The 15,251-nt window shown below is 42.4% G+C and overlaps 1 protein-coding gene across 2 annotated transcripts in view; it reads right to left on the bottom strand.

The window, feature by feature from the left end:
- The window catches only part of LRP1 (LDL receptor related protein 1), a 439,205-nt gene that overhangs the window by 235,471 nt on the left and 188,483 nt on the right, over nucleotides 1-15,251 (bottom strand). For both annotated transcript variants that reach the window (XM_069758543.1, XM_069758544.1), the window contains exon 7: nucleotides 1,324-1,486. In XM_069758543.1, coding sequence (XP_069614644.1) covers nucleotides 1,324-1,486 — 163 coding nt within the window. The remainder of the gene's footprint in view (nucleotides 1-1,323; nucleotides 1,487-15,251) is intronic.

The raw sequence follows: 15,251 nt of genomic DNA, 5'->3' as shown, positions 1-15,251 counted from the left end.
AACGGAGCTCAAAAAGCATTGGTGCACCAGGGTTGGGAGCGTTTGTTTCTTCGGTTTCTCAACAAAATATAACAAAGGGCTAACAGATCAGATGTTTGCTTGTTAAGCAATATTGTGGAACATCTTGATCCAGTTTTGAGAAGTAGATAAAAACATTTACCTATAACTAAGTGAATAAAAACAATGTATGACTAACAATAAAAAATGTTTCTGTAAAACTTGTCTTTTCAACAGAACTTAGAAATCAGTTTTCATATGCAATGTGATATGTTCTAAGATCACTAGATTATGCTGAACCCCCCCATCTTACCTATATTTTATAATATCTTTTCCAATATAGTATTTTTGTCAGCGTACATGGCCTGACTCATATTAGTTCTTGGAAGCACAGCTGGGGGAACCACAAGGCAAAGTTCAGGAACATATAGAAGATCATTCAGCTTATAAGATTGCTTCATGTTCTTTTTTAAGCTTGTGTAGAGTTTAGATTGCTCAACACCTATTTTTGTTTCTTCAGAAATGTTTGACCATTTGCGACATTTCCTATTCTAGATGGCGTAAGCATAATTACGCAAAGGCAATCAGGTCAGGAGATATTGAAAATTAGATCATTTTTACAATTACCTAATCAGAAGGAACAGTTAGATTTTGTTAACAAAAAAACAAAAAATCTAACAGAAAATTTTTTTTTAAAGAGAATTTGCCCCAGAGCAGCCGCATGAAGTAATACGGAAACTCTGTATAATGGAGGCTTTTATGCAGTAGTCTGGATAAAAATCACACATATAGGGTGCATACACACAACTGTATTTTACAGTTCATGTTATGGCATTGCGTCCTTAACATGGGCTGGATGAAGCGCCCTAACGTGCTGTGTGGGCCGAAGATGAGCCCTCCTTTCTTTAGCAGCCAACTCCTCCTGTAGTTGAATATCAGCTATCTCCATATGCTTTATTTAGGGAGAAATATCTAAGTTATTGGTAGGAAAGCCAGCAGTTCATGAATATGGAGGGCTTCAGAGTGAGTGCCTATTATAGGAGGAAACCCAACGCCCAAACTACTTCAGGAAAGCCAGGCAGTTGTCTCCAAAGCTCTGCACTCTGCAGGTAAATTATTAGATAGAGGATATTTCATGTGGCCTTCATCAGACCAGACTGTCCAAAAAAAAAACAACTTTAACCCTTTGCCAATGTCAAATCATAGTTATCTCTGTTAGGTGCAGAACAGGTGATGACCAATGAAACGATGTGCAGGTATTTACCCAACTACTACTGGCCGTGAATAAATAAGTATTTTCCTGAACGATTTATCACAGTGCCTTACCCCACGGTTGGATCCAGAGCAATACCCTTGGGATTATATAGTTCCCGATCAAGAAGAGTGACGCAGGTGTCACCGTTTTTATTGCAGACAAATATTCGGTCATCGATGTCATCCACAAAGTAGAAGTTCCCAGTTAACCAATCTATGGCCATCTGTTCTACATCTGAAAAATAAAACAGAAAAACCTGGTTGTCAAATACATAATACGGTTAAAGCCCCCCTTTAATTCAAAATAATCTCTGGAGGCAGATTCTCTGGTAGATCGGAGTCCGACCCATTGATCTTAACAGCTCATTTACATATTAATAAAAAATGTAGATTTCTCTGGAGTAAAACATCGGATCACAGATATCAAGATATTATTTTATTAAACTTTCAATGATGTGCATGCCCCTATACATCCATGCCTATAATGGCTTAGGAGTATAGTTCCCACAGACAGATTCCCTTTAAGTATACAAAACAAATATTTAAAGAGAACCTGTCACTGAGAGCCCCACTGCCAGGAGGAAGTGACCTTTATTCCCCCCTACAGGCTCTTTCATTCATAGGGGTGGCGTCTTATTTGACTTGGGTTGAGAAGTCATCCTGTACAGTTCTGGTCTGTATATAGATCTAGGTTACATGACAATGGATATTGTTTTCCTCAACCAACATGCTCCAGTATTTATTTTTTTTATTAAAAACTCTATTGGAGCAAGTCATTGCACACAATTGGCAGTGGTTGGTCTCTTCAGGGATAGCAAAAATTAAATCATTCCCAATTATTTTCTCCCCCGACTTCATCCTTCAAATGATGAGTATGTGTGTTGTCAGAATGCCTCTACCGACCTTAAATGGTGCATGGGAGCTTTTCTAAGATCAAAAGTAAAGATGAGCTTCCAAAAAGATTTATTTTCAAATACTAAGAAGTTCACTCCCCCTTAAACTTTGACATTTCTGGCATTAAAAAAGGATTCCTAGTAAACATGGACTTTTATGAGGAGAAGTGGAGCAGTATCTGTGCAGAGACAAAGTGAAAAGTGCAATCTACTATATAATTGTCTAAGGGTCCCTTCCGTCTATCTGTCTGTCCCGGATATTCATTGGTCACGGCCAGCCAGTGGGCATACACAAAAGGGCAGGGGAGGCCAGGAAGTATGCAGAGCCAGCCAGAAGTGCTGCAAAGGGGGCGGAGTTGCCATGAGGAAGGCGGAGGCGGTCGGGACCATGGACGCTGTTGGGCCTACCTTGCCAAAAAGCCGGGGACTAAATTACAGGCCGCAGCCAGCCAGTACAGGCCCGGCCAGAAGTGCTGCAATGGGGGCGGAGTCGCCATGAGGAGGGCGGAGGCGGCCGGGACCATGGACGTTGTTGGGCCTACCTTGCCAAAAAGCCGGGGACTAAATTACAGGCCGCGGCCAGCCAGTACAGGCCCGGCGCGCTGCAAAGGGGGTGGAGTCGCCATGAGGAAGGCGGAGCCGGCCGGGACCATGGGACCATGGACGTTGTTGGGCCTACCACTGTCAAAAGCCGGGGACTAAATTTGCGGCCGCAGTCAGTGATGACGGCCACGGTTATTGATGATGGCTGCGACTGCAGCAAACAGCGCAGCACATATACTACGTGGGATGTGCTATATACTCTGTGGCTGTGCTATATACTCTGTGGCTGTGCAATATACTACGTGGCTGTTCAATATACTACGTGGCTGTGCAATATACTACGTGACTGGGCAATATACTACGTGACTGGGCAATATACTACGTGGTTGGGCAATATATTACGTGGCTGGACGGAAGGCGAGTATATACTACATGGGCTGTGCTAAATACTCTATGGCTGTGCTATATACTCTGTGGCTGTGCTATATACTGTGTGGCTGTGCTATGTACTACGTGGCTGGGCAATATACTACGTGGCTGTGCAATATACTACGTGACTGGGCAATATACTACATGGCTGTGCAAAATACTACGTGACTGGGCAATATACTACGTGACTGTGTTATATACCACGTGGCTGTGCAATATACTCCGCGGCTGTGCAATATACTACGTGGCTCTGCAATATACGAAATGGCTGTGCAATATACTACGTGGACATGCATATTCTAGAATACCCGATGCGTTAGAATCGGGCCACCATCTAGTCTTTCACAATTGCTTACAAGCTGATCAAAAAAATGGAGCCTTCAAAAAATCTACAAGAAATTGAGGCCTGGATGTCTTCCTGGAGCAGAACAATATTGTATCATACAATTATTAGGTTCTGCAGAAGGACGTAGATATGGGGATTTATTATGATGGAATATAGTCTGAACTGGATGGACAAATGTCTTTTTTCGGCCTTATTAACTATAATAATAATAATAATAATAATTTTTATTTATATAGCGCCAACATATTCCGCAGCGCTTTACAAATTATAGAGGGGACTTGTACAGACAATAGACATTACAGCATAACAGAAATACAGTTCAAAACAGATACCACGAGGAATGAGGGCCCTGCTCGCAAGCTTACAAACTATGAGGAAAAGGGGAGACACGAGAGGTGGATGATAACAATTAGTTATCTATAGTTGTAACTATGTTACTATGTTACTAAATTAACATTTACATTATGTAAACATTATATACACACACACACGTATAGTGTTATGACAAAGTGTTGGCACCCTTGACATAAATTGTTGGCACCTTTCAATTGTAGCTACACAACTTAGCTTCAAGCATGTGATGCTCGTTCAAACTCACCTGTGGCAAGTAACAGATGTAAGCAATATGAAAATCATACAATATGAAAATCCCAACAAGATGCCTCCCAGCCAATACCAGTGAGGCATCTTGTTTAAAAGGCACCCTCCTCAATAGGGAGGTGCTAATGTACCATGAATCATTAGATGGTGTGGTATTCTGCTAGTGAAATTCGAGGTCCCCTGGTTCTGGTTCTTGTGCGGCCAGTCCTGACCTCGAAGTCCTGGATCTAGTGCAGCCAGTGTGTGAACCAAGTCTCCAGGTCTGTGTGCGGCAGGCGCAGCCAGCCCCCGAATCAGTATACGAGACACGTGATTGTGAACGTGTGCCTATCTGAGTATTGCATGTATCCGGATTGTTCCAACAGTCTCTGAACCAGCCCCTGCATTTTTCTGCTTTTTTATGCAAAATTTAAGCTGCATTTTGCAGCACCAGCAAAGTCTATATGTTTCAGAAATCTCGCGCACACACATTGCTTTTTTTCCTGACTGAATTGGAAAACTGCTGCGTTTTTGCCATTCATATTTGACCCGTGAAGGGCTCCTTATTAGTGATAACCGAATAGCATTGATGCTCGGGTCTCCCGAAGCACGCTCGGGTGATCTCGGAGTATTTGTTAGTGCTCGGAGATTTAGTTTTCATCGCCTCAGTTGCAAGATTTACGGCTGCTGGACAGCCTGAATAAATGTGGGAATTCCCTAACAAACAGGAATTCCTCACATGTATTCAGGCTGTCTAGCAGCCGTAAATCATGCAGCTGCGGCGACGAAAACTAAATACCGGAGCACGTCGAAAATACTCAGAGACCATCCGAGCGTGCTCTGGAAAACACGAGCAACGAGTCTGCTCGCACACACATCGTATTTTACGAATAGTATCAATTCGCAAATTGACTCACCTTCGTAAAAGTATACCTAAAGGACAGTTCCTGAGAGTGAGGAGGAACTGTTCTGCTGAGGAGGATTTTCGGGCAGAGTCTAGGAAGCTCACGGAGAGGTTTCAGGCCAGGGGATACCCACGTGGAGTTGTTTCACGAGCATTCCAACATTCTCAGCAGTGTGAACGTGAGGAGATACTCAAACAAAGACAGAAGAAGAGTGTACGCACCATCGATCTTATTACTGTGTACCATAACCAGTGGGGGGACGTCTATGAGATCTTAAAAAAGAACTGGAACATTTTGCTTACGGAACCCAAACTCCACCCTTGGTTGGCCCCCACTCCAAGGATGGTGGCTAGGAGGTCGCGTAACCTCAAGGACGAGTTGGTATCTAGCCACTTTAAACGTGCGTCCTCTAGGAGTAACACCTGTGGCCGTATCTTTGGTTCCTACCCATGTGGTGGCTGCAATGTTTGTAGCCTTATGATTTCGGACACGGGTGTAACATTGCCACACATCCCTAGCAGGATTGAACCACCAGCGTATTTTAACTGCCGCACTAAGAACTTGGTATATGCCCTGGTGTGTGGGTGCCCCAAGATTTATGTGGGTTACACAACACAGGAGTTGAGACGCCGGGTGCAACAACACCTTTCTAACATCAATACGGCCAAGAAAGACTTGGAGAAAGGGAAAAAACTCTCATCGGTGGCTGGACACTTTTTGCAGGCGCATGGGGGCGACGGCAGGAGTTTGAGGGTGATGGGATTGGAGGGGGTGAAATTGGATATAAGGGGTGGCAATGTTACACTGGACCTGCTCAGGAGGGAATCCAAGTGGATTTACAACTTGAACAGTCGGGCTCCGGCAGGTATCAATGAAGAACTTTTATTCACTGGCTTTTACAAACAGGTCTAGGTTCTGAGGTACATATTTGGTGCGGATTTAGTCATTTATACCATTTTTTCCTGCAGGTTCAATGGCATTGGGGCTGTCACCTATCATGGATTTTGGTACTCTTGGATAGGTCTTGTTGACCTTCTTACCGCTATCTTACTGTTGTCATCTGTACTTTATCTTTATTTGCATTTGACCATATTTTTATTGTGTTGCCAGCTGTGTCCGCTCTTTTTTCTCCTTTTTTTCCCCTCCCTTCCCCTTCCCCTACTTTATCCCTGGTTTATTTATGGGTTGCCCTTTGGTTTTTTGCTACGTATATATAAATAATATATATTTTTTTTTTTTTCTCTATTTGCCTCTGTAGCCTGGCCGAGCTTATGGGGTGGACTGTACCTTTATTGGTCTGTTACTTGGGGTGGCATACTGTCTAGGGTTAAACCCCATATGCCATTTGGGTGGTGTCACCACCCTCATCGTGGGTCTGGGTTTCTTCCCCTTTCTTTACGCCACACATGGCGCTCACGAAATAAAGAGGGACTTAGCATAACCCGGATTTGTCTGTAAGGGTAGGATACATCTCGCTCGAAATAATAAAATTATACACAATAATAACTCGCTGTATCGGTTGTATATGTATATACCCTTTCTCATTAGCTCTACAAATTCCTACAAGGTGATTGATGGCATGGGGTGACATTTGTCACCACCTGTGCCATTTAGCATCTGTGCATACATTGTTTGGACCCAAAGCGCTCTTTTTACGACAATTTGTGCGCTCGCACATGACCACCGGCGTACTACCAGCTATGTGTCGTATGCATGCAGTGTGAATGAGGTGTAACATTGTTTGTCCATATTTGGGTAACGCTTTTTATTTCTTATCATGTATGCCTGGGCACTGCTGCCATGGCATTCCATGAGCCTGCGTATATATAAAATAGGGCTCTTGTAAATTAGATTTGTGGACCTGTGCGATGCGTGCACACTGATAAGCCGTTTCTGCTGGTGAGAGGACTGGCGCATCCATACCAGAGGCCCGGGCTCCTTTGGGGCCATTATGGATACACAATCTGGGCTTCTGTCCCTTATCAGGCTTGCATATTTTGCAGTCCTGGCTAAGGACACGAGCGTGCATGTGTGGACGTCCTCTGCATGGTCATCTGAGCGCTTTTGCACAAGTCCCGTGGCCATAGCAGAAGGATTAGTGTCCACTGCATGAACTCATGCGGCGCCTATGGACGATGCATACTCCAACTAGCAGGCAGGCGCACAGACACCTATTTGTGCCGTGCATTTGCGCATGTCAGGAGGCTCCCTTTGGTGTCCCCTCCATGGTAACCGGTGCGCTTGCGCACAAGCCCTGGAGTGATTGCAGGGTATCCAGCGTCCTGTGTATGGACTTATGCGGCGCTTACGTAGTAGGATGCCGTACATTGGAACTAACGAGCGGGCGCGCAGTGCTAATGGGTACTATGCATCTGCGCATGTCCGGAAGTTTCACCCAACACTGAACGCCGCCAGGTCAGCATCATGCCGCCGTCAGCCTCACAGGTGATATCTACTTACGTTTGATTATGTTGTATACTTAAGGGGCATACTTGGGGATTATTCTCACTACCTTCCCCTGACGAAGACGCCTTAGCAGCGTCGATACGCGTGGGGCCGCCATCCCCCCTCTCTTAGGCCTCCTTTGCTTCGGCCTTACTCCCTTCACACCCCGGCTGCACTCAGGGGCACACGCTCTTGCTGTGCCTGCTAGCCTTTATATTCTTTCTTAGGGGCATATCTACCGCTCTGCATTGTCAGCATATGGGCTCCTCATTGGTTAGGACGTTGTTCCTTATTGTGGTAATGTATAGTATGGGGTGTTTGCATTAAGGAAGGAAGTAGGCCGGTTATATCGTTTATATCTGTGTGGTCTAACAGTACATTTTAGTCTCTTGGGACAACTGTATAATAATAATAATAATAATAATAATAATTTTTATTTATATAGCGCCAACATATTCCGCAGCGCTTTACAAATTATAGACGGGAATTGTACAGACAATAGACATTACAGCATAACAGAAATATAGTTCAATACAGATACCAGGAGGAGTGAGGGCCCTGCTCGCAAGCTTACAAACTATGAGGAAAAGGGGAGACACGAGAGGTGGATACTCCAACTAGCAGGCAGGCGCACAGACACCTATTTGTGCCGTGCATTTGCGCATGTCAGGAGGCTCCCTTTGGTGTCCCCTCCATGGTAACCGGTGCGCTTGCGCACAAGCCCGATATCACCTGTGTGGTATAATTCTATTCCATGCCTGCTATTTGAACTAGGAGAGTCGGTTACATGTAGGGTCTAGGGCATTTGGGACTGGTTTAGCAGCATAGGACATTAAGTATTTGCACTATTATTGTATCTTTTTGCTGCTTGTTCTGATGTTCTCTGTATTTGTTGCATATATTTTGTATACTGATATAAGGATCCCTATCATTGTATCTTGGGGGATGAGGGTTGGTCCATTAGGTTTTTAAATGTTTTTAAATGTTTGTTCCCCCCCTTGTTTTTGCCTCTATGTGAAGTGACATGTTATGGCATAATTAAAGTTTATTACATTTGGTTGATCCCACTGTATGCATATCTTTTTTCTTCTTTTTTTCTAGTATCAATTAGCAATTCCCACACAAAAAAAAACAATAAAAAGATGAAAGTAAAATTTAAAAAATGACTGTAAAAAAACACAAAAGAACAAACAAAAAAAAAAAAGTAAATTTGAAGCAAAAACAGAAGTGGAAGTAAGTGGAGGACGTTTTGTAACCGAGCAGCTGGACGGTTCCACCCTTGCTGACTCAGATGTACAAGAATCGCCAACTGACTAAGAAACAGAAAACAGCAAGAGCCAATAAATTTACTAAGAAATAGGTTTCCATTGTTCATACCGATTAATACACAGCACATATAAAAAGAGCCAAAATATCAGATCCTATTATATCCAGATGCTCAGTCAGTCATAGTTCACTAAAAGTTAGAAATCACAACCATCCGAATGATCTGCTCACATACGAATGTCCTCCATTATACGGCAATCTTATCAGATGTGTGTACACTCAAGCTGATGTTATCCATTTTATTAGACCCACGCTGTGAATGCACAGCCCATAAGAGCACGCAGGGAAGATACTGACTGATGGAGCTTCATAGAAACCCTACTAATAAGAGGAGCACAGGAAATGTATCTAAATGCTCTAGATCAAAACCTCAGCTATAATGCCCTTCTGCTCGCTTTCTAGGGCTAAGCTCTCCTACCATGTGTATCTATTTATATAATTGCCTTGTAATGTTTTCATTTCCTGTTCTGTCCAGATGTCACCATATCCCAGAATTCCAAGTGGAGGAAGTTCACCGACTGCCATATTGGGACACCCAAGTGATGGGTGTCTCAATAAGGAAACTGCTGCTGGTACCAACCAATTGCGCGGCACCACCAGCGGAACACCATTGCACCACACACACACACTCTATACGCACCACACACACACTCACACTCAGCCTCTTGCACGGTACCACCAGCGGAACACCGTCGCGAACACCCCGCCGCCGGGATCAGCCAAATGATTCACTGACTGCTGCCATCTTTGTATAGGAGGAGCGCATGTGCAGTTTTAATGTGACTGCCGCCATCTTTCTGCACAAAGATGGCGGCGGTCTGATTTACTGCGCCTGCATGAATTCCGCGCAGGTGCAGTGAATCATTCGGCTGATCCCGGCGGCAGATGCACAACGTGTTTACAGGCATAAGAAGCCGGTCACATTAAAGGGGATCTCCCTCGAACGAAAGTTCATTTTAAAAATTGACTGTGTCTGACCATGTACGGAGCATACCACATCTCCTGGGCAGGGGAGGAAGCAAAAGACAATACTGACATTACAGCAGGAGATCACAGGGGATTCATTCTGTGAGGTAAAATATTTCACTGTTTTTTAAAAATATTTTACCTCACAAAATGCGTCCTCTGCGATCTCCTGCTGTAATGTCAGTATTGTATTTTGCTTCCTCCCCTGTCCAGGAGCTGTGGTATGTTCGGTACACGGTCAGACACAGACAATTTTTAAAATGAACTTTTGTTTGTGGGAAAAACCCCTTTAAAAAGCAAATTTCGACACCAACATGGCTCATCCTAAAAAGTATGCCAATGACAATGAAAGGAAAGAAGCGGAAGCACAACGTCAAAGACAACAAAGGGCAAATCAGACTCTTGAAGAGCAACAGCATCTCAGGGACAAAAACAATACAAATAAGCATAGGTGTCAAGCACATGAGTCCCCTGATTCAAAAGTATAGAATATCACAGGATGCCATTAGGCAACAACAGCACCGCATGCTTGCCTCCATTGTGACATTACCGCTCCACAAGTATATTTGGCCCTCCCGCCCGACACTGCACTTTCAACTTAGATACAGTTGAAAGCTATGATGGAAGGGGGAGCGTCTCAGCGCAGCAGGTGTGATGATGTCATTAAAACACGCCCGCTATACTAAAATGTGCAGAGGACCTGAAGACACCATGAAGAGACTGGGGAAGCGGGGAAGCAGGCAGAGGTGAGTTTTGTTATGTTTTAATATTGAGCCCTTATACTGTATGGAGCACTATGTGAGGACTATTATACTGTATTAAGCAATATATGGGGTTATCATACTGTATGGAGCACCATGTGGGGCCATTATACTCTATGGAGCACTTTTGTGTGGCCATTATATTCTATGTAGCACTGTGTGAGAAATATTATACTATATGGAGAATTATATGGGGCCCAATATACTGTATGGAGCACTATGTGGGGCCATTACCGTATATTGCATGGAGCAATATCTGGGGCAATTATACTGCATGGAGCACTATGTGAGGTCTATTATACTGTATGGAGCACCATGTGGGCCCATAATAATGTATGGAGGGCTGTGTGAGGATTACAGTTGGAGAATCACACGGTGATGGAGTTACCATTTTTTGTCAGGACTATTGAGAGGGCATAGTAGGGTAATCATACTGTGCGTGTGGAGGGTACTATGGAAGAATTCACTGTGAGGGTATTATACTGTGTTTGGGGGGCACTATTGGCATCATATCTGTATTATTCAAGGATTTTTATCCTTTGTTATTACATACAGTATGTAAATTAAGTCATTGGGCCCTATACTTTTTACTGCTTTTACAGAACATATTATGTTAATCCAATATTTTATTGTAATATCTATTAATTAAAATGTTGTGTGTGTTACAGGAGTCTTTGTTAAATGGCAATATTTTTTTAATCCATAATCATCAACATTAGCAGAAATAAACACTTGAAATAGATCACTCTGTATGTAATGACTCTATATAACGTATGAGTTTCACTTTTTGTATTGAAGAACTGAAATAAATTAACTTTTTGATGATATTCTAATTTTGTGAGAAGCACCTGTATGCTCAACTTCCGGAATAGCGCTGTGTCTCCAAGTGGTCACGTGACCGCTGCAGCCAATCAGTGGTCACTGATCAGCTGCAGTCTTCACTATTCTGTCGTCACCTCCAATAAAATACTAAAAGTAAAAATGTCTACTCTTAAAGCTTAAAACGTTTTTTTGGTGCCCATACCAGTCTAATGTGTCCTGTACCTATCCTGATTTTCATGCGTCTTCATCAGCATTCTGCCAGCATTATAGGAGCTGTAACTAGTTTTCGCCTTACTTCTAAGCATTGCCCCTGGTATTTTCCAATGGTTTGCCTGTCCTAAACCGGGAGCCCACTTCTCCATCTCCTTTTATTTATCTCTGCAGCCCTCACACTGCAGAGTAATTATTCAGGGGTAAGACAGTTTGCAAAGGATAACAAGGGATTTTCATCTCTACGCAACTAAAACATCAGTGGCCCTGTTTCACAGTATGAATCAACCTTTCCAGAACTTTTCGGCAGAGAAAGCCTGCCAACCTGACGGCCGCTGTGATGTGGACTACATAAGACACGCAAACACGGGGAAGAAAACACCCAATAGGTTACCAAGTATTTCTCATTTTCTTTATATTGTTAAAAATTAGTTTTTCACCAAAAAGCAGATAGCCGTAAAGTCAGGCTGACCCTCAACTTCCACATTCTGGACAGCTGTTCTTTTTCCTTCACTTCATTTCAGAATCCATTTAATCAAGCAGTCTCTGTATACAAAACATTCAAGTATGAAATACAATATTTATGAGCCTTCAAATGAAAAATTATAAATCAGCTGCATTTCCTGTCAGGGAAAAGTGTAATGTTCAGAGGTTCATGAAGTTCAAGGAAATTCTATATACTGTAGATATAGACATCAAAAAGAATTATTGTGCAATAAAAAAAAAAAGTAGAACAAAAAGGGATGGAAATGGTGTAAAATCTGACATCACTGCAACAGCCCGGCAAAATCGGGTAACTAACATATTAAAGAAAAAAGGCCTGTGTCCAGATAAAGGTTTCCAGTACTCACAGTAAGGCCACATTCACACATTCAGTATTTGGTCAGTATTTTACCTCAGTATTTGTAAGCCAAAACCAGGAGTGGGACAATCAGAGGAAAAGTATAATAGAAACACGTCACCATTTCTGTATTTATCACCATTTCTCGTTTTACCTTACAAATACTGAGGTAAAATACTGACCAAGTACTCAACATGTGAACATGGCTCAAGGATGGCTTTTTATAAAAAAAAAAAAATAAGGGGGATATAGGCGAGTCCGCTCACCGAGCAATGGCTCACTTGCAGTCCGGATTAAGTTGACTTGCACGGACGCACCTGAGTCAAGGCTCCAGTGTAAGCCTCGAAAAAGACAAGGAATCCAGTGAGGCAATTAAAAAATATATATATTATATTAAAACTTCACATTTATTGGATAAGCGAAAAACTCCATCACAGCTAAATATCAATCCACATGAGGACGACTGACCAACGCGTTTCAGAGCATAGCCTTAATCATGGTTGATGGCATAATAAAGGCTATAAAACGAAACACGTTGGTCAGTCCTCATGTGGATTGATATTTATCTGTGATGGAATTTTTCGCTTTTAATAATTCCCAATAAATGATAAAGTTTTAACATTCATTTCACCTCACTGGATACCCTACCTATTTTCCATGCCCTGATAGTATGGATGATTCTGTGTGTAATCTGACTAGAACTCGGTTACAAGTGGCCACAAGGTTAGGTGGACTTTCATACTATGCTCTACGCTGAGCACTGCGTCCCCGAAAAAGAGGGTTTTAAACTGAACCCCCGATGGGGCCTTTGACCTTAATGAGGCAGATACTCACTATATATTCCTCCTGGCCTCATTATGGCAGTGTTAGTCTTTATGAGGCAGACATAAAAACAGTCTACCACCATACTGTGTCATCCTAAAATGTGAATAGACATATGTTAATTGCAAGACAATTAAGCAATTGAAAGTACATATTGACCTTAAAATAAAAATAGCACTCCTGGAGATGTAACTAAGAGTGATTGCCTTGGAGTCTTTATATTTTGAGATCATCTTAATGGATTATCAAAATCCACATATTGTTATCGAACGTACGGCAGTAAAACCGGGATTTCAAAACCCTGATAAAACACTTCTCACTAAGATTGTGAAGATAATGGTAACTTGATGAGAAACATATATAATCAGTGCCCTTTCAGAAAGCATTGCACAAATCAAAAGTGAAATCAATTCTAAGAATGTGTAATATATCTTATCAGAGAAATATGCTTTATCTTCAATTATTAGCCACCTCTCCTTACCTTGCACTCATTATTCACTCTGAAAACAGCTCAAATCTAATTTGCTCAAGGGGAGACAGAGAGTCAACTCACTTTGGGAAACAGATTACAGCTGCCTTTTGTGGTCTAAGGAGGATTCACAGTTACACTGTTCAGGATTCACAGTTACATTGTTCAGTGCTGCTTTATAACGTTCTCCATGCAAATGATGCATCTAAACAAGTTCTAGAAAGAGACAGGATAGCAGGAATCCTTCATGTGTCTGTGTATGGGAGAAATCACAACAGAAAGTCTCCACTCTTTAGCTCAGGAACAGATGAAAATTAGAAATGGCACGTGCATGGGGTAGAATGAAATGAAAAATGAAGAAATAGTGATATTTCTCAAGTACACACATGACAGCTTATTCTGAAAAGTGAAATGACAGGTACACTTTCATATAGAGTGACTTAAATGGAACCTGTCAGCAGGATTGTGCTCAGTAACCTACAGTGTCAGGTCAGCAAAGTTATACTGATTGATACCTTGGTTGATGAATTCTGTCTTGTGGTTGTCAATCTTTATTTTCAGTTCTGAGTTAATGATATGCTCGTGTTTCTGGGCAGCCTGTGGGGGTCTTCATGTGGGGCTCTGATTAGGTATTCATCAGTTTGGCTTCAGACAGGTCACTGATCCCTCACTGACCGGCCCCCAACTTTACATAATGAATATTATATGTACATACTGGAAAAAAAAAACTTCTGCAGGCAGGCGCCAGCTGTGGGACCTGTGCTGCAGCATAATTACATATGTATAGTGTATAATTGATATGTTTAAAGTTATCCTGATAGTAAAAAAAAAAAAATGGCACCCACCACGCCTGCGCAGTAGCAGCCATCTGTGATCCCATAGCTGCTACTGCGCGTGCGGCGCCATCTTGCTAGAGAAAAATTTCCTCCTTCAAGATGGCGTCAGATAGCGGCTATTGCACAGGCGCCACTGGTGCCATCTTGGAAGATCCTTTTTTTCTCCTTTTCTAGCAAGATGGCGCCTGCACAATAGCAGCTATTGGTGATCGGCGACCGATAGCTGCTACTGCGCAGGCGGCACCATCTTGGAGGAGCAATTTTTTTTTCTCTCTAGCAAGATGGCGCCGCCTGCGCAGTAGCAGCTATCGGATCACCAATAGCTACTATGGGTGCTATTTTAAAATGTGTTTTTTTTTTAATATCAGGATAACCTTAAACATATTAATCATACACTCAATAAATATGTAATTACACTGCAGTGCATGCGTCACTGCTGGCACCTGCCTGCAGAAGAGGTGTTTATATATATATATATATATATATATATATATATACACACACCGGTATATGTATATTATATACTAGATGGTGGCACGATTCTAACGCATCGGGTATTCTAGAATATGCATGTCCACGTAGTATATTGCCCAGCTACGTAGTATATTGCCCAGCCACGTAGTATATTGCCCAGCCACGTAGTATATTGCCCAGTGACGTAGTATATTGCCCAGCTACATAATATATTGCACAGCTACGTAGTATACAACACAGAGCCACGTAGTATATTGCCCAGTGACGTAGTATATTGCACAGACACTTAGTATATTGCCGAGCCACGTAGTATATTGTCCAGTAACATAGTAT

The sequence above is a fragment of the Ranitomeya imitator genome, chromosome 3 (genome assembly GCF_032444005.1).
Source record: "Ranitomeya imitator isolate aRanImi1 chromosome 3, aRanImi1.pri, whole genome shotgun sequence".
Taxonomy (NCBI): Eukaryota; Metazoa; Chordata; class Amphibia; order Anura; family Dendrobatidae; genus Ranitomeya; species Ranitomeya imitator.
Note: the sequence above shows the minus strand (reverse complement) of the source record. Positions and strands in the feature narration are given on the sequence as shown.